Source organism: Ostrea edulis, chromosome 9 (genome assembly GCF_947568905.1).
Source record: "Ostrea edulis chromosome 9, xbOstEdul1.1, whole genome shotgun sequence".
Classification (NCBI taxonomy): Eukaryota; Metazoa; Mollusca; class Bivalvia; order Ostreida; family Ostreidae; genus Ostrea; species Ostrea edulis.
This window is the reverse complement of record NC_079172.1, coordinates 70,803,980-70,828,944: the sequence shown is the minus strand read 5'-3', so window position 1 is coordinate 70,828,944 and position 24,965 is coordinate 70,803,980. Positions and strand designations below refer to the sequence as shown.

General features: G+C 36.7%; 2 protein-coding genes across 2 annotated transcripts in view; one reads left to right on the top strand and one right to left on the bottom strand.

The window, feature by feature from the left end:
• The window catches only part of LOC125658541 (CAP-Gly domain-containing linker protein 1-like), an 18,708-nt gene extending 6,234 nt beyond the window's left edge, over positions 1-12,474 (top strand). The window contains exons 9-18 of the mRNA XM_056150857.1: positions 155-1,760; positions 2,332-2,522; positions 7,209-7,263; positions 7,374-7,434; positions 7,539-7,637; positions 9,716-9,865; positions 9,956-10,074; positions 11,347-11,505; positions 11,928-12,049; positions 12,144-12,474. Coding sequence (XP_056006832.1) covers positions 155-1,760; positions 2,332-2,522; positions 7,209-7,263; positions 7,374-7,434; positions 7,539-7,637; positions 9,716-9,865; positions 9,956-10,074; positions 11,347-11,505; positions 11,928-12,049; positions 12,144-12,203 — 2,622 coding nt within the window. The 3' untranslated portion in view covers positions 12,204-12,474. The remainder of the gene's footprint in view (positions 1-154; positions 1,761-2,331; positions 2,523-7,208; positions 7,264-7,373; positions 7,435-7,538; positions 7,638-9,715; positions 9,866-9,955; positions 10,075-11,346; positions 11,506-11,927; positions 12,050-12,143) is intronic.
• A 499-nt stretch (positions 12,475-12,973) lies between these two features.
• LOC125659579 (insulin-degrading enzyme-like) overlaps positions 12,974-24,965 on the bottom strand; it is a 29,295-nt gene continuing 17,303 nt past the window's right edge. Inside the window, exons 15-27 of the mRNA XM_048891295.2 lie at positions 24,681-24,776; positions 24,472-24,581; positions 23,869-24,013; positions 23,471-23,581; positions 22,444-22,564; positions 20,865-20,956; positions 19,871-19,982; positions 16,423-16,590; positions 15,699-15,823; positions 15,106-15,253; positions 14,918-14,979; positions 14,597-14,737; positions 12,974-14,246 (exon numbers count right to left, since the gene is read on the bottom strand). Of these exons, the coding sequence (XP_048747252.2) occupies positions 14,145-14,246; positions 14,597-14,737; positions 14,918-14,979; positions 15,106-15,253; positions 15,699-15,823; positions 16,423-16,590; positions 19,871-19,982; positions 20,865-20,956; positions 22,444-22,564; positions 23,471-23,581; positions 23,869-24,013; positions 24,472-24,581; positions 24,681-24,776 (1,533 nt within the window). The 3' untranslated portion in view covers positions 12,974-14,144. The remainder of the gene's footprint in view (positions 14,247-14,596; positions 14,738-14,917; positions 14,980-15,105; positions 15,254-15,698; positions 15,824-16,422; positions 16,591-19,870; positions 19,983-20,864; positions 20,957-22,443; positions 22,565-23,470; positions 23,582-23,868; positions 24,014-24,471; positions 24,582-24,680; positions 24,777-24,965) is intronic.

Genomic DNA, 24,965 nt, shown 5'->3' with positions numbered 1-24,965 from the left:
CTGACCGAGAAGGATCTTTGTACATGGGTGAGATTTCCAGTTCTGTCAGCCATTCTGAGCTCGCTAGAAATTCACACTCTGATAGCAGGACCGACAGCTTTATCCAGAAATCAGATACAAGGTCATTTACTTCTGATTCAACTCTTAAATCAAGCAGATCTTTATAACAGATAAGAACTCGTTATCAGGCAGTGGGGAGGAACCCAGAGAGGGACATGGACATCACAGAGTGTCCAGTGGAAAATCTGATAGAAGGAGTGATATTAAACATGAAGAACCACTGTTATATACTTCATTAATTAACGGCTCCAAAGGGAAATCAGTTTCTGAGAATAGTCACTCCACACAGAATGCTTCAGGTTCTACACGCAGCGAGTCTCATAAAAGTGTGTCTCATAAGAGTGAGTCTCATAAGAGTGAGTCTCAGAAGAGTGTGTGTTCTCCAAAACCAGAGTCACCTCGCAGTGGAGAACTTGAATCAGAAAAACATGGAAGTCAAAGGAAAGATAACTCTGAAGGAGATGAGAGACAGCGAGCTGTAACTTCTAGCATTAGTGGAGGTAAACTAGAACTACTGGCGAGGAGAAATTCCTCGCTCTCAGACCACACACAGAAAAACTCCACGCTCTCAGACCACACACAGAAAAACTCCATGCTCTCAGACCACACACAGAGAAACTCCACGCTCTCAGACCACACACAGAGAAACTCCACGCTCTCAGACCACACACAGAAAAACTCCACGCTTTCAGACCACACACAGAAAAACTCCACGCTCTCAGACCACACACAGAAAAACTTGCAGAGTGTTTTAGCCAAACAAATGGGAACTAGACAATCACCTGGAGTGGTAACAGAGGACGAATTTAGCAACCAATCTTTGTCCAGTATGAACTCTAAAGATATGAACCGTGAAAGCAGTCTAAAATCTATCAAAACTTCAAATAGAGATGCAGGAGATTCTAAACAACGACCTGAGATATCAGAAACTCGGGAACAGAAGTTATTATTTTCAAATGATGATGAGAGCATGAAAGATGATACAAGTCTAGATTTATCCAAATCATCCCATTCTGAGCACGATTCTGAATCAGGACACAATTTATTCCCAAACCCTGGTATGCGTAATGTTGTAGATAACGAATTGTCAGAAAACAAATATAGCAGGTCTAAAAGTCCATCATCAGGAACAAAAATGAACAAATCCAAAGAAAATAATGATTCACAGATTAAAGGCGGATCGTCAATTAATACTGAAACCTTTTATGACCCAGGGGCCATCAGTGTTTCACGGAAAACCAGAGTTTCTGGCGATCCTGGAGACGAAGCAGAAGACGCCTCTCTCATGACAGACTTGAGCATAAATTCCAATCTCGGTGACTTCAGCAACCAAAGTTCTAACTTTAGCAATTTTTTCAATAACAGTGAATTAGAGGGACAGATACCAGAGAAAGTGAAAGATCCTGATAAAGATAAAGACTGTCTGGAAGAATCTGCAGAAATGCTTCCATTAGCGGCTTCAGTTAAACAGCTACACTCGGGAGCTAGTGAGGGGGAGAGTATCGAGATATCAGACAGAGGAAATTCACCAGGAATCAACACACATCACATCGTATCTCCCACGGCAGACTTCCGACCATTCTCTTTAGCGTTTAGAGAGACAAGTGAACTGCCCGTGTTTTCGGAGGCACAGGAGACGGAGGATGAAGAAGACTTGTCTACACTCGACAGCTGCAGTGTGACTCTCAGCAGCTCGGGGGGTAAGCTTCACCTGTCCCAATAAGTAGACTACTCTAAACTTAACTTTAACTTTAGAACAATGGATGGTACATGTGTTAACATTATTGTAAATGTTTTAGCAACAAATTTATGGTGTAATGTATAGGAAAGGAGGAAATCTTAAGGCTGGACTGGGAATCAAACCTGGAACCCCTGCATTACTGCTCAGGTGCTCTAATCACTAAGCTACCCAGCCCAATATCCATGGTCTGAATAACTCTAACTGATACATTCCTCCATCCTTTAATTTGTCTTCACCCTCGAAGACACACAACTCAGATTCTTTTGCCCCTGGCAGGACTTTCACCTGAACTGAAGGGGTCAGGTCAACAGCACCAAATGTAATATATAGGAAAGGAGGAAATATTTTGGCTGGACAGGGAATAGAACCTGGGACTCCTGCATTACTAGTCAGGTGCCCTAACCACTGATCTAGCCAGCCAGGCTGAATTCACAGTCCGAATATCCCTAATTACTTTCTGTGTTCATAGAATTTTTCAGAATTTTCATATGTTTAACCTTTCTGTTCACAAGCCTATTTTATTTGCTTAGAAACGAAAGTGTTGACGAGTCGCAGGGAGGCGACTAGGAAGAGGAGGCAGGCCTTACACAGCATCTTCCATTTTCTGGACATCGATTCACTTCTGGTTGTGGCCCAGGTTTGTAGGGAGTGGAAAAAGGTCAGCCGGAACAGGTCACTATGGAAATGGGTGGTTCTGGAAAATAGAAAGTGTTCATCTAAGGTAATATATTAGTTCAAGAAACATTTAATTACATGCAGAAGGGAATTAAGTTACACTTTTATTCATTTCATGCAGAAGGAAATTAAGTTCCACTTTTAACAATAATTCAGTAATCCCCATTACACTCCCTGAGCTCTCTCACACCAGAGCTGATGCCACACCTCAACATCAGGATCTCTGACAGTGCTGGAGAATTTCAGACAAAGTCTATTCTAGAAATGATTTAAGCCCTGCCTGGTCAAAACTTGTATGAATGACTACTACATCTATTTACACTCACACATACAGACTAGATAACTGCTGTTTACACACACACACAGATACTAGAAAATGAGTGAACTTGTGAAAGGTTTTGGAGAGACTCCATTCCCACTAAGTATGTAAGCCCTAATTGGATGAAACATTGATGGATGGTGGGTGTACTCACTGTACAGATAGATGGATGATGATGCACTGATGAATGATGTACTGATGAATGATGTACTGATGAATGATGTACTGATGAATGATGAATGATGTACTGATGAATGATGTACTGATGAATGATGTACTGATGAATGATGGATGATGTACTGATGAATGATGTACTGATGAATGATATACTGATGAATGATGTACTGATGAATGATGTACTGATGAATGATATACTGATGAATGATGTACTGATGAATGATGAATGATGTACTGATGAATGATGTACTGATGAATGATGTACTGATGAATGATGAATGATGTACTGATGAATGATATACTGATGAATGATGTACTGATGAATGATGAATGATGTACTGATGAATGATGTACTGATGAATGATATACTGATGAATGATGTACTGATGAATGATGAATGATATACTGATGAATGATGTACTGATGAATGATGAATGATGTACTGATGAATGATGTACTGATGAATGATATACTGATGAATGATGTACTGATGAATGATGTACTGATGAATGATGTATGATGTACTGATGAATGATGTACTGATGAATGATGTACTGATGAATGATGTATGATGTACTGATGAATGATGTACTGATGAATGATGTACTGATGTATGGTGTACTGATGGATGATGTGTGTACAGATTTATGATGATGTACTGATGGATGATGTGTGTACAGATTTATGATGATGTACTGATGGATGATGATGTACTGATGAATGATGAATGATGATGTACTGATGAATGATGTACTGATGAATGATGATGTACTGATGACTGATGATGTACTGATGGATGATGTACTGATGAATGATGAATGATGAATGATGATGTACTGATGAATGATGTACTGATGAATGATGTACTGATGAATGATGTACTGATGTATGATGATGTACTGATGAATGATGATGTACTGATGAATGATGTACTGATGGATGATGATGTACTGATGAATGATGTACTGATGAATGATGTACTGATGAATGATGTACTGATGAATGATATACTGATGAATGATGTACTGATGAATGATGTACTGATGAATGATGTACTGATGAATGATGAATGATGTACTGATGAATGATGTACTGATGAATGATGTACTGATGGATGATGTACTGATGAATGATGTACTGATGAATGATGTACTGATGAATGATGTACTGATGAATGATGATGTACTGATGAATGATGATGTACTGATGAATGATGTACTGATGAATGATATACTGATGAATGATGTACTGATGAATGATGTACTGATGAATGATGTACTGATGAATGATGAATGATGTACTGATGAATGATGTACTGATGAATGATGTACTGATGAATGATGTACTGATGAATGATGTACTGATGAATGATGATGTACTGATGAATGATGTACTGATGAATGATGTACTGATGGATGATGATGTACTGATGAATGATGTACTGATGAATGATGTACTGATGAATGATGTACTGATGAATGATGTACTGATGAATGATGCACTGATGGATGATGTACTGATGAATGATGTACTGATGGATGATGTACTGATGAATGATGTACTGATGAATGATGTACTGATGAATGATGTACTGATGAATGATATACTGATGAATGATGTACTGATGACTGATGTACTGATGAATGATGATGTACTGATGAATGATGTACTGATGAATGATGTACTGATGAATGATGTACTGATGAATGATATACTGATGAATGATGTACTGATGACTGATGTACTGATGACTGATGATGTACTGATGAATGATGTACTGATGAATGATGATGTACTGATGAATGATGTACTGATGAATGATGTACTGATGAATGATGTACTGATGAATGATATACTGATGTATGATGTACTGATGAATGATGTACTGATGAATGATGTACTGATGAATGATATACTGATGAATGATGTACTGATGAATGATGTACTGATGAATGATGAATGATGTACTGATGAATGATGTACTGATGAATGATGTACTGATGTATGATGAATGATGTACTGATGAATGATATACTGATGAATGATGTACTGATGAATGATATACTGATGAATGATGTACTGATGAATGATGTACTGATGAATGATGTACTGATGAATGATGTACTGATGAATGATATACTGATGAATGATGTACTGATGAATGATGAATGATGTACTGATGAATGATGTACTGATGAATGATGTACTGATGTATGATGAATGATGTACTGATGAATGATATACTGATGAATGATGTACTGATGAATGATGAATGATGTACTGATGAATGATGAATGATGTACTGATGAATGATATACTGATGAATGATGTACTGATGAATGATGAATGATGTACTGATGAATGATGTACTGATGAATGATGTACTGATGTATGATGTACTGATGAATGATGTACTGATGAATGATATACTGATGGATGATGTACTGATGAATGATGTACTGATGAATGATATACTGATAGATGATGTACTGATGGATGATGTACTGATGAATGATGAATGATGTACTGATGAATGATGTACTGATGAATGATATACTGATGAATGATGTACTGATGGATGATGAATGATGTACTGATGAATGATGAATGATGTACTGATGAATGATGTACTGATGAATGATGTACTGATGAATGATGTACTGATGAATGATGGATGATGTACTGATGAATGATGTACTGATGAATGATATACTGATGAATGATGTACTGATGAATGATGTACTGATGACTGATGATGTATTGATGGATGATGTACTGATGTATGGTGTACTGATGAATGATGATGTACTGATGAATGATGTACTGATGAATGATGATGTACTGATGAATGATGTACTGATGAATGATGTACTGATGAATGATGTACTGATGAATGATGTACTGATGAATGATATACTGATGAATGATGCACTGATGTATGATGTACTGATGTATGATGTACTGATGTATGATGTACTGATGAATGATGTACTGATGTATGATGTACTGATGAATGATGTACTGATGAATGATGATGTACTGATGAATGATGTACTGATGAATGATGTACTGATGAATGATATACTGATGAATGATGCACTGATGTATGATGTACTGATGTATGATGTACTGATGTATGATGTACTGATGAATGATGTACTGATGAATGATGTACTGATGAATGATGTACTGATGAATGATGTACTGATGTATGATGTACTGATGAATGATGATGTACTGATGAATGATGTACTGATGAATGATGTACTGATGAATGATGCACTGATGTATGATGTACTGATGTATGATGTACTGATGTATGATGTACTGATGAATGATGTACTGATGTATGATGTACTGATGAATGATGTACTGATGAATGATGTACTGATGAATGATGTACTGATGAATGATATACTGATGAATGATGTACTGATGAATGATATACTGATGAATGATGTACTGATGAATGATGATGTATTGATGAATGATGATGTATTGATCTATCAGTACTACTTACCATGATTTGGATGCTGCATGTAGCCAATTAATATCCAGATGACTATAGATGAGTGACCCAGAATTAAAGTTTTAGGAGGGAGTCCATTTCCCGGCTACTGTGATCACCATTATAAAACGAATCACGTGTATCTACTGCCAGTCATGCTCTGGATGCTGCACTGGCCAATATGTGCTGGATGAATGCTCTGGATGCTGCACTGGCCAATATGTGCTGGATGAATGCTCTGGATGCTGCACTGGCCAATATGTGCTGGATGAATGCTCTGGATGCTGCACTGGCCAATATGTGCTGGATGAATGCTCTGGATGCTGCACTGGCCAATATGTGCTGGATGAATGCTCTGGATGCTGCACTGGCCAATATGTGCTGGATGAATGAATGAACTGTGGTCAACATAAGCAAGAAAGTCATAAATGAACCAGATTTGCAAGGAGAGATATCGGATCTAGGATGTTTCCTCTCAGTCTTGTTTTGGTAGCTACATACAAAATTCAATTTACAGAGGAGTGGTTTATTTATAGATTTCTGTAATTTTACAATAGGAAAGCTATGGATTCCATGTGGAACAAACTTGCATGAGGTGATCCTGAAAAGATGTACTTCTTTTGAGATTATCGCAGCAAGGCTTTGTCCCACCTCTGTATGACATGCATTGAGCTATGTAACCTCTGTTTCATTATGTAATTTTTCACTCTACTGTGTTTTGTGTTTAGTTCCTTATCAGTTTGTCCAACTGGTGCACTGCCTTGAAACACTTGACCTTGAGAAGTAAGTTATGGTACAGTACATTAATATAAAAATTCAAGAGAAATTTGGATGCACATTCACTTCACTTCACAATCTCTAATAGCAAGAATGTTCTTTCTCGCCACTGACAGATCTTTCACCGAGGGACCAATGGCAGACAGAAGCAGACGATGTATATCAAAGCACCATTAGGTATATTATATCAGTTATCGTCATTCCTAGCTACTTTCATCACGGACATCTCTGTAAAGCAGCGTTAGAATTTGTAAAACCATGCTTGTCCTTTACTTGATCAGAGGAAGTTTAGAGCCTGGCTTGGAGCGACTTCTACAGGTGACCGAGTCGACACTGCAGTCCATCTCTATCATCAGCTGCGGCACCCTGTTGACAGACAAGTAAGACTCTTTACTACACACAGACAAGTAAGATTCTCCACTACACACAGACAAGTAAGACTCTCCACTACACACAGACAAGTAAGACTCTCCACAACAGACAGACAAGTAAGACTCTCCATTAATCTACACACAGACAAGTAAGACTCTCCACTACACACAGACAAGTAAGACTCTCCATTAATCTACACACAGACAAGTAAGACTCTCCACTACACACAGACAAGTAAGACTCTCCACTACACACAGACAAGTAAGATTCTCCACTACACACAGACAAGTAAGACTCTCCACTACAGACAGACAAGTAAGACTCTCCACTACACACAGACAAGTAAGACTCTCCACTACACACAGACAAGTAAGACTCTCCACTACACACAGACAAGTAAGACTCTCCACAACAGACAGACAAGTAAGATTCTCCACTACACACAGACAAGTAAGACTCTCCACTACACACAGACAAGTAAGATTCTCCACTACACACAGACAAGTAAGATTCTCCACTACACACAGATAAGTAAGACTCTCCACTACACACAGATAAGTAAGACTCTCCACAACAGACAGACAAGTAAGACTCTCCACTAATCTACACACAGACAAGTAAGACTCCACCACACACAGACAAGTAAGACTCTCCACTACACACAGACAAGTAAGACTCTCCACTACACACAAATAAGTAAGACTCTCCACTACACACAGACAAGTAAGACTCTCCAAAACACACAGACAAGTAAGATTCTCCACTACACACAGACAAGTAAGATTAATCACTACAGACAGACAAGTAAGACTCTCCACTACAGACAGACAAGAAAGACTCTCCACTACAGACAGACAAGTACATGTAAGACTCTCCACTACACACAGACAAGTAAGACTCTCCATTAATCTACACACAGACAAGTAAGATTCTCCACTACACACAGACAAGTAAGACTCTCCACTACACACAGACAAGTAAGACTCTCCATTACAGACAGACAAGTAAGACTCTCCACTAATCTACACACAGACAAGTAAAACTCTCCACTACAGACAGACAAGTAAGACTCTCCACTACACACAGACAAGTAAGACTCTCCATTAATCTACACACAGACAAGTAAGATTCTCCACTACACACAGACAAGTAAGACTCTCCACTACACACAGACAAGTAAGACTCTCCACTACACACAGACAAGTAAGACTCTCCACTACACACAGATAAGTAAGACTCTCCACTACACACAGATAAGTAAGAATCTCCACTACTAACAGACAAGTAAGACTCTCCACTACACACAGATAAGTAAGACTCTCCACTACACACAGATAAGTAAGACTCTCCACTACAGATGGAAAAGTAAGGCTTTCCATTATTTGCTGACAGACAACAATTACGTATTGAATTCACTAAACAGATCTCTTTCAAAATCACTTCCACATGTTGTAATTTTATGTAATGAAATCCAGGCAGGCAACATTTTCTGTGAAATACTAACAATTGCAAACATTAGCATGTTTTAAAAACTAATTCCAACCCTTCCCCTCCATGACCAAATGGTAATGTATGTTAACTATGAACATGATCTTTATCTGACAACAACCTGTATAACCTTGACCTTCAGTTCATGAAATCTGTATTGTATGTAATACCATGTTTATAAGTTGTAGACAGACTTACAGACAGACCAAAATCAGTCTGACTCAACCTTTGATCTTGGAGGTATAACAAACTACACACACAGAGAAAAACTTATTAAAATGTGATATTCTTCATGGCAAACAAAAAATATATAAAACTGTATAATTGTGTAGTTTCGGCACTTTGAAAATGTTCATTTTCTTTTGGTGGATTAAGAAATTTCACTAAAAATGAAAGCACCAAAGTTTCCATACATGCTGTCACTACAGTGAATGAAAACCAGACAAAAAGTAAAGTGCCAACATTTTAATTGATGGGTCAGTTTTTTTTATAAAAAAAAATCCTCCAAGTAACCCCACACTCAATTAAGTTATCCAAATATACAAAAAGCCAGTATGTATTACTGAATACAGTGCCTGTTTCCTTTCTTCTGTGACAGGAGTGTGTGGTTGGCCAGTTCTTACAGTCGGATGCTGTGTACCGTGGAATACTTGTCCAGTTTCTCCCCCCTAGGACCGGATGTTATGTATGCTTTAGGGGCTGGATGTCGGGACATCACAACACTTAAGATCCAACCCATTTTTCCATGGTAATTACACAGTATCCTGGAGTTTTGAACGAACTTCATGTCCAGAAAATTAATTTGTACTTTATTGAACTTTTATACGTTTAATTGCAGTGAAAATGAAGAGAAGTTTTCAAACAAGTGTCTACAAATTGTGTCCCAGTTTTGTTGTGACCTTGAGACTCTAAGCATTGGTAGTTCTAATATAGACATAAATGGACTTGTACTTATTGGTAAGCTATCAGTCAACTTCAGGACTTGTACTTATTGGTAAGCTATCAGTCAACTTCAGGACTTGTACTTATTGGTAAGCTATCAGTCAACTTCAGGACTTGTACTTATTGGTAAGCTATCAGTCAACTTCAGGACTTGTACTTATTGGTAAGCTATCAGTCAACTTCAGGACTTGTACTTATTGGTAAGCTATCAGTCAACTTCAGGACTTGTACTTATTGGTAAGCTATCACTCAACTTCACGATAAACTAAATCATATACAAATTTCCTCATCAAAATTGCATGATGAGTTCCAAATGTTCAATGTTTCAATCTATGTCAAAATTATACTACAATACTAGTAGTATGAAGCTGAATCTTTACTTTTGTTTTATTTTCGCTGTTTTCACGGACTGTATAACCATATGCAGGTAAACAGGGATTCGATTCTTGTCAAAATAAGTATGTCTGTCTTTCATATTATATTTTAGGGAAAAAGCACTATAAATTCTTAAAATTTCCTTATGTGTTTCCCGTGGGGATCTACCGGTAGGTTAGAATAGGTCCTTGGTACCCCTAGCTTGTCGTAAGAGGCGACTAAATGGGACAGATCTTCGGATAAGACCGCTAAAACTGAGGTCCTGTGTTGCAGCAGATGTACGTGGCACGATAATGATCCCTCCCTGCTCAAAGGCCGTAAGCGCCAAGCATAGGCCTAAATTTTGCAGCCCTTTACCGGCTATTGTGACGTCTCCATATAAGTGAAATATTCTCGAGATGGACGTTAAGCAATATATTAAGCAATATAAAATCTCTATAATGCCATTCGTTAAGAAAGTGTGCCCAATATAAAGCCCTATTTTTGTTAGTCAAAAGCCACTGGAAGGCCTGCTGTAAATTATAGGAATTCCATCTTTCTCATGAAATCAGCAGGCTATAATTAAGAAATAAATTTCATTTTTGAAACTACATGAAGGTATGAATTATGACGCTTCATGACAGTGCTTCAATGAAAAGTATGCTCTGTGAAGCATCTTTAAGTTCAAACCCTTGTGTATTTTCAAAAATGAAATTCATTGTCAGAAATTCCAGCCATTAATAAAATAGATGTATAACATTTGAGTTATCAATATTCAAACACTCGTTCACAACTGCATCCCATTCATGAGGAAATGGCTATCATTACAATTTGTAAAGATATCGAAGGCAAAGCATTATATGGGAATGTAAATAAGTAATGTTTTATACGACAGAGCATGTTCCTAAATTTTCAATGTATTCACATCATTAGCTAAAGGTTGCCAGAGACTCCGCCAACTGGAGCTTCATCACTGCCAGGAAGTGACATCAGACATATCTGTCGCCGTCTGCCGCCTCGGACTGAAACACCTTCTGTCTCTATCATTCATCCACACGCCCGTCACAGCTGATGCTCTCAAGCATTTCTACAGTGAGTTTCTGTTAACCTGAAATCAGTCTGACGTAAAAAAAAAATTGTGATGCCTTAAATAATCTGAAACAAATCTATTTTGGGAAAAAGGCCATTTTTTTCCGTTTCTACCTATTTAGCATGTAAATTATTTAGCTTCATAAGAGTCAATAAATGTGAATTTCAGTCATTGTCAGCTCACATGCCCTTTATGGAATGAATGTTATCAAGTACAATAAAACGTGCTTATAATGAATTTGAGCTTCTTGTGAAATGATATTTCTTCCTTTAACAGAGGAAAAAATGAAAATTTTACTGGATATAATAGAGTTTAGTTATAACAAACTGTTTTTCGCCGGCCCTGGAGGTTGGCAATAAGCGCGTTTTACTGTACATGAATTCAGTATGAACATATCTTTCAACGAGGCAATAAATTTTCTCAGACACCTGTAAACACCTGAAATATCTCCACGTGGCTTTGTCAGTCAAGGACTTCCAACACGGCAATACCGAGAAAGAACAGGCCAAACTGAAGAAATGGCAAAAATTCGTCAAAGATATGAAGGCATGTTTTCACAATCTCACAACACGCTGCTATATGAATTAACAGTAAATGAATGATTTCACGCGGGGATTATTTGTATCTGTTATTCTTTCAGGGCCTCGAGAAGAAACCAGGTCTCGGGAACATCCTGAAGTTAAATTTACAGGACACGTAGACACAATTTCAAAAACACAACTAAAAACTTTTCAAACAACTCGGACATGAAAACCCCCCAGGATTTTTATGATTCAGCCAGTCCATATGTAAGGCATGATGTCCTCCTCGTGATACTAGAGATGACTCCGACATTAAATTTCTTGAAGACAGGAATGTTCATAATGTCAAAGTAATTTGTACTTTGATCTTTATGGAAAGTTGGCATCACAAATATGTATACATGTACCTATAAATTATCACACTTAATAATGAAACAAGTTTTAAAAATCTTTCTTGCATCCGTTTTCCTTGTGATGTCTGTGTATAGTAAATAATATGGAGAATGATCATTGTTGTCATATTTATGGCGTATGTACAATTTTTATTTAAGCACGTTTCTTATCAACCATATATGGCATACACTTTTGTATATCACATAAACATATTAATATGCAAAAACTGACATATGTTGTCACATAAAAAAAATCAGAACCCCAGTTTCAGCTCACCACAATGACTGTCCAGAGAGCTATTGCCCTGACCCCAGTGTCACAGTCACACTTTCAGGAATAAACTTTAATCTGGGCTATATCTTTTGAACCGGGGTCGGGCAAGTAGAGACATACTTCTTGGGAGCGATGTTTTCTTCAGACAACTCCTTTCAATTCTTGGTGAGTTGTCAATTATTCACAAATCAGACAGCAAACTTTGTAACATCATTCTACAAAAGTCACGCACTTCTATAACAGAAAAAAATAAAACTTCCTGCACATAAAAACAATGAAGACGTTTTGTGAGTTGATAATTTATTGAGAAAGTTTCCTGCACATTAAAACAATAGACGTTTTGTGAGTTGATAATTTATCACTTCATCATCAACATGTATTGTATATACCAGCACTTTTATTTGATACGAATACAGAGATAACCAGTATCAGTCATAATAATGGTCAACAACGTCGGGGATAATCGAGAGTGTCCGTAAAAGTCAACGTCGGGGATAATCGAGTGTCCGTGAAAGTCAACGTCGGGGATAATCTCGAGTGTCCGTGAAAGTCAACGTCGGGGATAATCTCGAGTGTCCGTGAAAGTCAACGTCGGGGATAATCGAGAGTGTCCGTGAAAGTCAACGTCGGGGATAATCGAGAGTGTCCGTGAAAGTCAACGTCGGGGATGATCGAGAGTGTCCGTAAAAGTCAACGTCGGGGATGATCGAGAGTGTCCGTAAAAGTCAACAACGTCGGGGATAATCGAGAGTGTCCGTAAAAGTCAACAACGTTCATAACCATCGACAGAGTCAGTACCATCGACAGAGTCAGTAACCATCGACAGAGTTCATAACCACTGACAGCATCAGAAACCATCGACAGTTTGACAGTGTCAGAAACCAACAACGGTCAGTAACAGCTGACACTTAGTAACAATCACGAGCGTCAAAAACCATCGAGAGCATCAGTAACCATTGACAACGTCAGAAACCACTGACAGCATCAGTAACCATTGACAACGTCAGAAACCATCGACAGCATCAATTCAATACCAGTTGACAGTCAGTATTAGCTGACAAGTTTAGTCAATTGCATCTACTTAAATTCAGCCAATGAATAAATATGATTTGTATAAATATAAAATACTAAATTAGATCCAAGAATTTTTAATTTTGTTTTTGGTAAATTTCAAATGCGTATTTATGCATATCATTTGAGAGTGTGTGTGGGTGTGTTCTATTCATTGCTATGAAGAATACCACCTGAACCACACAAAGGTGTAAAAAAAAAATAAAAATAAATCCACATGATTTTGACTAATTTTAAAACTAATCAACTACTGATCACTTCATCAACATCAACAAAACCAAGAATCACAACTCAGTGTCCTAAAGTAGTTAATATAATAAAACTGTTCTCCGACTGGAATAGATAAATGTCACAGAAAGACATGGTACAAATCGTCCAGTTCCTCAGAGTTTTGATTTTGCTCGCCTGATGTCTATGTAAGGTTTTGGGAGTGGGTACAACCCCAAGTGTCTCTTGAAATCTGCAACATCTTCCACAACACAGGGCTGAAACAGAAAGTAGATGTCAGTTCAATTTCTACAACACAGGGCTGAAACAGAAAGTAGATGTCAGTTCAATTTCCACAACACAGGGCTGATACAGAAAGTATATAAATCTACTAGATCCAAGGGCTTATGCTCCATACAAAACACTAACCCAAATCCATAATTTACCGGCCCCAGACCATAAATTATTTCGAGCCCTTTTATAATGAATTAAAAAGTACCAGTATAAAGGAAGCCATTTTCATTCCCACAAGGATAAAAGTAATTACTCATTGAATATTAATTCATTGAGTATAACAAATTCCGCACATGTGATATAGACAGTGCTTGGTTCTAAACTCCGATTTTACCTGTGGTAGATTTGGAGGTACGGGAAGAAGGTCTACACCATTCTCAGTCGATTTTGAAACGTCTGCACTGAGTTCCTCTGTCGCAGGTAAGATGTGAATGCTGAGCTTGTGTCTTTGAGGTGCATTAACGGCTATGTAATCCTAAAACAAACACAAAACACTCAGTTGACTTTGAAAAACAGAAACAACTGCTCCACTACAATGAATCATTTTGTTACGTTTTATTACGCTCGATAATATTAAGTATCGAAAAGAAATGTCTTAATTAAGCGAGCCTTTACATCCCCACTGTACATATGAAATAAGTAAATAGTCCAGTACCTGGAAAAACTTAATGAGGTCATCTTTCTTAATCGTCTTCAAACACGCGACCTCGATGTCATCTGCAGGAAAACAATCACAAACAAGTAGAATTAAAGAATAAACAAACCAATATGCCCCTCTTCTTTGAAGGGGGGCATAACAAAACTATGTTGACAGTGGCTCAGGCAATCATGATCAGTGCATACCTCTGTCGAAATTGTACGTGTTGGATAGGATTTCGGACCAGTACTTCATATTCTGCCCGTTGATCTTCTTGGGCTTGTCCATTCTCTTCGTGACCAGAGCGTTTACATGCTTCTCGTACTCTTCCTCTCCCATTTCTTGGATGGTGGTCTACAAATTTTGAATGCAAATTTTTCTTTGATAAATTTAGTCTGTAGCACTAGCCTACATTTATCCAAATCATCACGAGAGAATTATTATCAGTGAGAAATTTCAGTATTTGCCTGTGTTTATCCAAATCATCACGAGAGAATTATTATCAGTGAGAAATTTCAGTATTTGCCTGTGTTTATCCAAATCATCACGAGAGAATTGTTATTAGTGAGAGACTGAGGAACAGCTGGATGTGGAGACGGGTTACAAATGTTTAGGATTACAGTGAAACACAGTTATGATGAACACACTTAGAAAAGAATAACCAGTTATAATGAAGTGACTTTCATTCCCTACATTATGGTTTTTACAGAGGGAAATCGACATCTCTTGTCATTAACTACAACCCTGTTATATGTTACATGTATGTATCCTAGGCGACATAATTGACAAGACAACTTACATCCATGTGGTGTAGAAAAGCTTCGACTCGGTCATCTACATATTGTGGAGGACGATCGGACTGAATTATAACTCGTAAACCTTGAACTCCGCGGGCTCTTCGCACTCCACTGAACACAATGTAACCTGTCGAATAAATAGACAATATACTTTATAGGCCATGCATGCATATTATGATGAGTCATATTTTCAAAGTAAGTTAACTCTTTTTTAAGAAATAATACAATGTACATTTGATTGATTACCTAAGAAATGTTTTTTAATAGACAATATTTACATTTCCAGATACTGTATGTTTTTGCCTTTGATACCGTTCCTAATTGTAATGATAGCCATTTCCTCATGAATGTGATGCAGTTGAGAACAATGTGCGTATAAATCGTGATAAATATACATTGTAGTATGGCTATTTTAATCGTGGGGAATTCCAACAGAAATGAAAGTAGAATGTAAATATAAGAAATGTTGAATTTTGAAAACACATGAGGGTATAAACAGCAAAGCTTCACACCAATGTACTTTTTATGAAACATTCCAGCGCTTGATGAAATATGCTGGCGTGACGTGTCGGTGTTCATATCCTCATGTGTTTTCAAAAATGAAATCATATCAATGATATCTGCACATTAATTCACTCCTACAGACTGATCTATATATGAGTTTAGCATCTGCAATGATCTGAATGGATGCATGTTACAGAAATTGTAACAAAACATTGGTCCTACCTAATTGTTCTTTGGTCCTCAGGATGTTGAAGCATGGCTCTCCCACAATCTGCACCAGTAACTCCAGCAACATGTTGGGTAATGTGTCCTGCATGCCACACTGGTAGTAGATGGCTATAGAGCTACTCTTGTGGACTTTGTTGTCAGTCTGGTACATGTAGTAACAACCTACACAAAGAGGTGGAAAAACAGAGGTGGAAAAGTGTTCAGAAATATCACAGCATTAAACAGAGGTGGAAAAGTGTTCAGAAATAACACAGCATTGAACAGAGGTGGAAAAGTGTTCAGCAATATCACAGCATTGAACAGAGGTGGAAAAGTGTTCAGAAATAACACAGCATTGAACAGAGAAATAACACAGCATTGAACAGAGGTGGAAAAGTGTTCAGCAATATCACAGCATTGAACAGAGGTGGAAAAGTGTTCAGAAATAACACAGCATTAAACAGAGGTAGAAAAGTGTTCAGCAATATCACAGCATTGAACAGAGAAATAACACAGCATTAAACAGAGGTAGAAAAGTGTTCAGCAATATCACAGCATTGAACAGAGGTGGAAAAGTGTTCAGAAATAATACAGCATTGAACAGAGGTGGAAAAGTGTTCAGAAATAATACAGCATTGAACAGAGGTGGAAAAGTGTTCAGCAATAACACAGCATTAAACAGAGGTGGAAAAGTGTTCAGAAATACCACAGCATTAAACAGATGAAGGAAGGCATTTGAAATAACACTGCAATTTACAATGAGGAGGAAAAGCATACAAAAACAATGCAATAATCATTTTTAAAATTTCTTATACTTTAGATTTAGAAGCATCCATGTTTTGATTGATTGATTGCGGTTTTATGCAATCAATCAACTATGTTTAAGGAAAAATTCAATAAGGGTTTACCACAAGTGAATAAGTTATAAAGACTGACCATAAAGTCAGTAGTAAGTATCAGCAAGTTACACGTAATAAGGACTGTTAATAAGTCAGTAAGTTACATGTAATAAGGACTGATGATAAGTCAGTAAGTTACACATAATAAGGACTGATGATAAGTCAGTAAGTTACACATAATAAGGACTGATGATAAGTCAGTAAGTTACACATAATAAGGACTGATGATAAGTCAGTAAGTTACATGTAATAAGGACTGATGATAAGTCAGTAAGTTACATGTAATAAGGACTGATAATAAGTCAGTAAGTTACACATAATAAGGACTGATGATAAGTCAGCAAGTTACATGTAATAAGGACTGATGATAAGTCAGTAAGTTACATGTAATAAGGACTGTTAATAAGTCAGCAAGTTACATGTAATAAGGACTGTTAATAAGTCAGTAAGTTACATGTAATAAGGACTGTTAATAAGTCAGCAAGTTACACATAATAAGGACTGATAATAAGTCAGCAAGTTACATGTAATAAGGACTGATAATAAGTCAGCAAGTTACATGTAATAAGGACTGTTAATAAGTCAGTAAGTTACATGTAATAAGGACTAATGATAAGTCAGTAAGTTACACATAATAAGGACTGATAATAAGTCAGTAAGTTACATGTAATAAGGACTGATGATAAGTCAGTAAGTTACATGTAATAAGGACTGTTAATAAGTCAGCAAGTTACATGTAATAAGGACTGATGATAAGTCAGTAAGTTACATGTAATAAGGACTGATGATAAGTCAGTAAGTTACACATAATAAGGACTGATAATAAGTCAGTAAGTTACACATAATAAGGACTGATAATAAGTCAGTAAGTTACATGTAATAAGGACTGATGATAAGTCAGTAAGTTACATGTAATAAGGACTGATAATAAGTCAGCAAGTTACACATAATAAGGACTGATGATAAGTCAGTAAGTTACATGTAATAAGGACTGATGATAAGTCAGTAAGTTACACATAAAAGGACTGATGATAAGTCAGTAAGTTACACGTAATAAGGACTGATGATAAGTCAGTAAGTTACATGTAATAAGGACTGTTAAGAAGTCAGTAAGTTACATGTAATAAGGACTGATGATAAGTCAGTAAGTTACACATAATAAGGACTGTTAATAAGTCAGTAAGTTACACATAATAAGGACTGTTAATAAGTCAGCAAGTTACATGTAATAAGGACTGTTAATAAGTCAGTAAGTTACACATAATAAGGACTGATGATAAGTCAGTAAGTTACACATAATAAGGACTGATGATAAGTCAGCAAGTTACATGTAATAAGGACTGTTAATAAGTCAGTAAGTTACACATAATAAGGACTGATGATAAGTCAGCAAGTTACATGTAATAAGGACTGATGATAAGTCAGTAAGTTACATGTAATAAGGACTGATGATAAGTCAGTAAGTTACATGTAATAAGGACTGTTAATAAGTCAGCAAGTTACATGTAATAAGGACTGTTAATAAGTCAGTAAGTTACACATAATAAGGACTGATGATAAGTCAGTAAGTTACACATAATAAGGACTGTTAATAAGTCAGTAAGTTACACATAATAAGGACTGTTAATAAGTCAGTACGTTACACATAATAAGGACTGATGATAAGTCAGTAATTTACATGTAATAAGGACTGATGATAAGTCAGTAAGTTACACGTAATAAGGACTGATGATAAGTCAGCAAGTTACACATAATAAGGACTGATGATAAGTCAGTAAGTTACATGTAATAAGGACTGATGATAAGTCAGTAAGTTACATGTAATAAGGACTGTTAATAAGTCAGTAAGTTACATGTAATAAGGACTGATGATAAGTCAGTAAGTTAGATGTAATAAGGACTGTTAATAAGTCAGTAAGTTACATGTAATAAGGACTGATGATAAGTCAGTAAGTTACATGTAATAAGGACTGATGATAAGTCAGTAAGTTACATGTAATAAGGACTGTTAATAAGTCAGTAAGTTAGATGTAATAAGGACTGATGATAAGTCAGTAAGTTACATGTAATAAGGACTAATGATAAGTCAGTAAGTTACATGTAATAAGGACTGATGATAGAGACAGCGAGTTATTGACTGACTGACAAGAGAGACAGCGAGTTATTGACTGACAGACAACAGAGACAGCGAGTTATTGACTGACTGACAATAGAGACAACGAGTTATTGACTGACAATAGAGACAGCGAGTTATTGACTGACTGACAATAGAGACAGCAAGTTATTGACTGACTGACAATAGAGACAGCAAGTTATTGACTGACTGACAACAGAGACAGCGAGTTATTGACTGACTGACAATAGAGACAACGAGTTATTGACTGACAATAGAGACAGTGAGTTATTGACTGACTGACAATAGAGACAGCAAGTTATTGACTGACTGACAACAGAGACAGCGAGTTATTGACTGACTGACAATAGAGACAACGAGTTATTGACTGACAATAGAGACAGCGAGTTATTGACTAACTGACAATAGAGACAGCGAGTTATTGACTGACCGTCTGGGATCTGGACCTCTCTGTAGCGCTTGTATTGGCTGGGTAACAACTCTCTGGTTCCACATTTCTCAGACAGAATATTTTCCATCATGTCAGTAATCTCTTTGGCTTGCTACAATCAAATAATTACATTCTCTGAAAATCAAGTTGCATCAACAGTTATATATTCTGTACATTTACATACCATACAAATTCTACATTTTATCTGCTACCCCACCCCTCGATTTTAAATAATGATTTCCCTGTTTAGTAACATTGTTATAAACTAAGGCCTGTATAAATAATTTACCTGTTTAGTAACATTGCTATAAACTAAGGCCTGTATAAATAATTTATCTGTTTAGTAACATTGCTATAAACTAAGGCCTCTATAAATAATTTATCTGTTTAGTAACATTGCTATAAACTAAGGCCTCTATAATTAATTTACCTGTTTAGTAACATTGTTATAAACTAAGGCCTCTATAATTAATTTACCTGTTTAGTAACATTGTTATAAACTAAGGCATCTATAAATAATTTATCTGTTTAGTAACATTGCCTTATACTAAGGCCTCTATAAATAATTTATCTGTTTAGTAACATTGCTATACACTAAGGCCTGTATAAATAATTTACCTGTTTAGTAACATTGCTATAAACTAAGGCCTCTATAAATAATTTATCTGTTTAGTAACATTGTTATAAACTAAGGCCTCTATAAATAATTTACCTGTTTAGTAACATTGCTATAAACTAAGGCCTCTATAAATAATTTATCTGTTTAGTAACATTGTTATAAACTAAGGCATCTATAAATAATTTATCTGTTTAGTAACATTGCCTTATACTAAGGCCTCTATAAATAATTTATCTGTTTAGTAACATTGCTATACACTAAGGCCTGTATAAATAATTTACCTGTTTAGTAACATTGCTATAAACTAAGGCCTGTATAAATAATTTATCTGTTTAGTAACATTGCCTTACACGAAGGCCTCTATAAATAATTTACCTGTTTAGTAACATTGCCGTATACTAAGGCTTCTATGAATAGTTTGGACAGCAGTTCAGGGATGAAGGCCTGCAGTTTCTCTGCTGTGATATCTGAAAATATTTATTTCATATCAAATTGTAATATCACATATTTGTAACAGTAATTTAGTAAAAACATAAGCAAGAATTTAATTGCAGCTTCAACACAGAATACAGGTGACTCTTGATGGTTTGAACTCCGACCTCTCGAAGTCCTCAATCTCTCAAAGTGAAGTCTTGGTCCTGATTTTTTTCTATATAACTTAGCAAATCTATTCTTGATCTCTCAAATGTTTGATCTCTTGAAGTTCTTATCTCTCAATGTGAAGTCTCGGTCCCGATTTTTTCTTTTTAAATATGTTATCAAATTCATTCCTGATCCTTCAAACATTTGATCTTTCAAAGTTTTTGATCCCTCAAAGTAAAATCTAACTCCCATTATACATATCTAATATTTCACTCTTGAAAATTCTGTGGTGTGTACAAACAGGTAATCGACTCTGAGCAAACCTTACCTGGAGGATTTAAATGGTGTGAATGAGTAGCGTGTACCATTAAGTGTTACAGTTTACACATGAGGCACTTTAGGTATTGATAAGGAAGTTGGGATAATTGATTTTAGTACTGAATAAGGTATGAAACATGGATGTTAATATCAAGACTATAATTTGGAGACGCAAAAGTAAGACAAAAATTTGAACAAGACAACTAAACAGGTTCAGCGTTCTTGTTATACGTTGAACCTGATTTTGACACAATGTCAGTTTGGTACATGTCACTCAACACACAAGAAATCCGTAGCTAAACCGAACCTGTTAGTATAAGGCTTTAATTTTATTGGCCAGGTAGACGATTTCTGGATTTAGCCAACTCTTAAAAACTTATATTCTTAGATCTCTTGAAGTTTTTCTGCAGTCATGTAGACTTCAAGAGTCACCTGTCATCTATTCAAAATCAGAGTACAACACAAAGTAGGTAAAATATCTTATATAATAAAGGGAAAAATTAATATTTAAACATCTGAAAATAGAAAGTTCTTCTGCAACAACCAGTGCAGCCCTGACCTTACTTACAGTCACTTGTAGAACATCGCCCTGGCCTTACCAACAGTCACTTATAGAACATCGCCCCAGCCTTATCTACAGTCACTTATAGAACATTGCCCCGGCCTTACCTACAGTCACTTATAGAACATCACCCCAGCCTTATCTACAGTCACTTATAGAACATCACCCCAGCCTTACCTACAGTCACTTATAGAACATCGCCCCGGCCTTACCTACAGTCACTTATAGAACATCGCCCCGGCCTTATCTACAGTCACTTATAGAACATCGCCCCGGCCTTACCTGCTGTCATTTGTAGAACTCTGCCCTGAGCTTACTTACAGACCTTCGCCCTGAGCTTACTTACAGACCTTCGCCCTGACCTTACTTACAGACCTTCGCCCTGACTTTACTTACAGACCTCCGCCCTGACTTTACTTACAGACCTTCACCCTGACCTTACTTACAGACCTTCGCCCTGACCTTACTTACAGACCTTCGCCCTGACCTTACCTGCAGCTGCTTCTAGTAACTCTGTCTTCGTCCACTGGACTTCTGACATCAGGTTATTGGTGTAGTACACTGAGTGTTGGTAGGGCTCCTCAGCATGGAAATTACGAAGACCTCTCATGTACTGTTAAAAACATAGAAATTACGAAGACATCTCATGTACTGTTAAAAAATATAGAAATTACCAAGACCTCTCATGTACTGTTAAAAATATAGAAATTACCAAGACCTCTCATGTACTGTTAAAAATATAGAAATTACCAAGACCTCCTCTCATGTACTGTTAAAAATATAGAAATTACCAGGACCTCCCATGTGCTGTTAAAAATATAGAAATTACCAAGACCTCCCATGTACTGTTAAAAATATAGAAATTACCAAGATCTCTCATGTACTGTTAAAAATATAGAAATTACCAAGACCTCCTCTCATGTACTGTTAAAAACATAGAAATTACGAAGACCTCTCATGTACTGTTAAAAAATATAGAAATTACCAAGACCTCCTCTCATGTACTGTTAAAAATATAGAAATTACCAAGACCTCCCATGTGCTGTTAAAAATATAGAAATTACCAAGACCTCCCATGTACTGTTAAAAATATAGAAATTACCAAGACCTCCCCTGTACTGTTAAAAATATAGAAATTACCAAGACCTCCCCTGTGCTGTTAAAAAACATACAGGGTCAAGAACAAGTCTCACGTGTATTGATTCATTTCCTGCAGAAAACGGGGACATTAGGGATGTGCAATTTTACCGGTATATCGTGACGATGAAAACACCCATCCCTAGAGGACACCAAATAAAGGCAGACCTCTCTGACTCCCAATGTCAGGCAATCCAAAAGCATTCATTAATATGTTTCTAATTATAGAAACCTAACGCACCAATTTATACACAAATTCCAAACAATCCTCATGTCAATCCAAAGACACCAATCTGGATGGATGTACAGAGATTTAATAAAAAATGTGGATCATGAGCGAAGATTCAGGAAGTTTAATATTAAACAAAATAGCACAACTCACCATTTCTTTATGAATTTCAAATCTCTTGGGGTCCACTTTGAATTCAGTGAGTTTTTCCAGGATCTTCCTCAATAGAACAGGCTGCTTCTCATGGTAACCTTTCATTTGTAGCTAAAATAGAATACAGATGTACATAAAACTATACCAGTCTTTGTTGTTGTGCCAGAATACAAACTCCAGCGACAAACAGGGTACAATGTTTGCTTATGATGAAAGAACACAGAGCAACACTCCATGGGCGAGAGCATCAACAAACTGCTTTTTTTAAAAAGTAGATAGAGAGTTGTCTAATCTTTAATCCATTCCTGTCTAAATGTTTTCTAAAATCGGTGACATCATGTTTGAGATGTAGACATTACAGTGAACATTGACTACACACACTTCCTGAACCACCTTACCACCATGCCACAAATCGTGCTCATCAGGTCGTAACTTAGTCCTGCTAATTCTGCATCGTACGAGTACTCGTTCAGCGCGTCCTTAAAGAGTTCGGTGAACAGTGAAGTCATATTGCAGTTTGTAGGATCTGTGTAAGCAACTGGACTGAAATATACAATACATATATATCATTACTACAGTAACTTGATCCGCAGAGTCGGATCAGCCTTGTTTGATCTGATGATCCACGCCTGTCAACAAGTTGATCTACCATTGTAACTTTCAATAGATATGAAATTTTAACCAAATTCAAAAGGGAAGACACACTAAACATCAATATGTATGGTAAACGGCAGGATAACCCACAAATCTTATTTGAGATCCTTTCTCTGGTTTAACACAGATGTTTGTATGAAGCGATCATTAGTGTGAGAGGAAGCATGAAAGAATCGGATAGGGACAACCCCCATACCCTCTCACAATCAATGACGATAATGAGTTATGGGCCCAACACACTTCCATTGCGTATCTATCAAACCAAAACTTTAATCATAGCTGTCTAATTTATGTCTAAAAATACAAACATAAAATTGACCCGAGTTTACTAATGATGTCATGATTACCTAGAAATCTCAAAGCTCAGACAAGCCTTTGGCAGTAGGAATTTATCATCCTGTTTGAACCACAACCTCGTCAGACCGGTTTCTTTAATCATTTCTGGCAGAGGAGAACACTGTAAAAGTATGAGCTGCATGTTATATACAGTCCACCAGTCACTAAACATCGACTCACAAGAAAATTATCTCTCAGCTTGTTTATCTTCAGAACTTACATCCTTTTCTCTTGGCACAAGTTCAAAATTGGTTGGAATAAACTCATTTCTTGGTGGTAGATGGAGATTTTCACTTAATCCACAATTCTTCCATTTCTGAATACCCCAAAAAAAAATTAAATTATGTTAAACAGAAGTAGGAAAGATAAAGGAAAACACTTTGTTAGTTTCAGCAACATTGTCACTTGGCAATTACATGTGCATGTATAGATACTTTATGGATACTGTACACCTACATGAATTCTTCTGATTGTAAAGATGTACAGGATTTTATTCATAGACTGC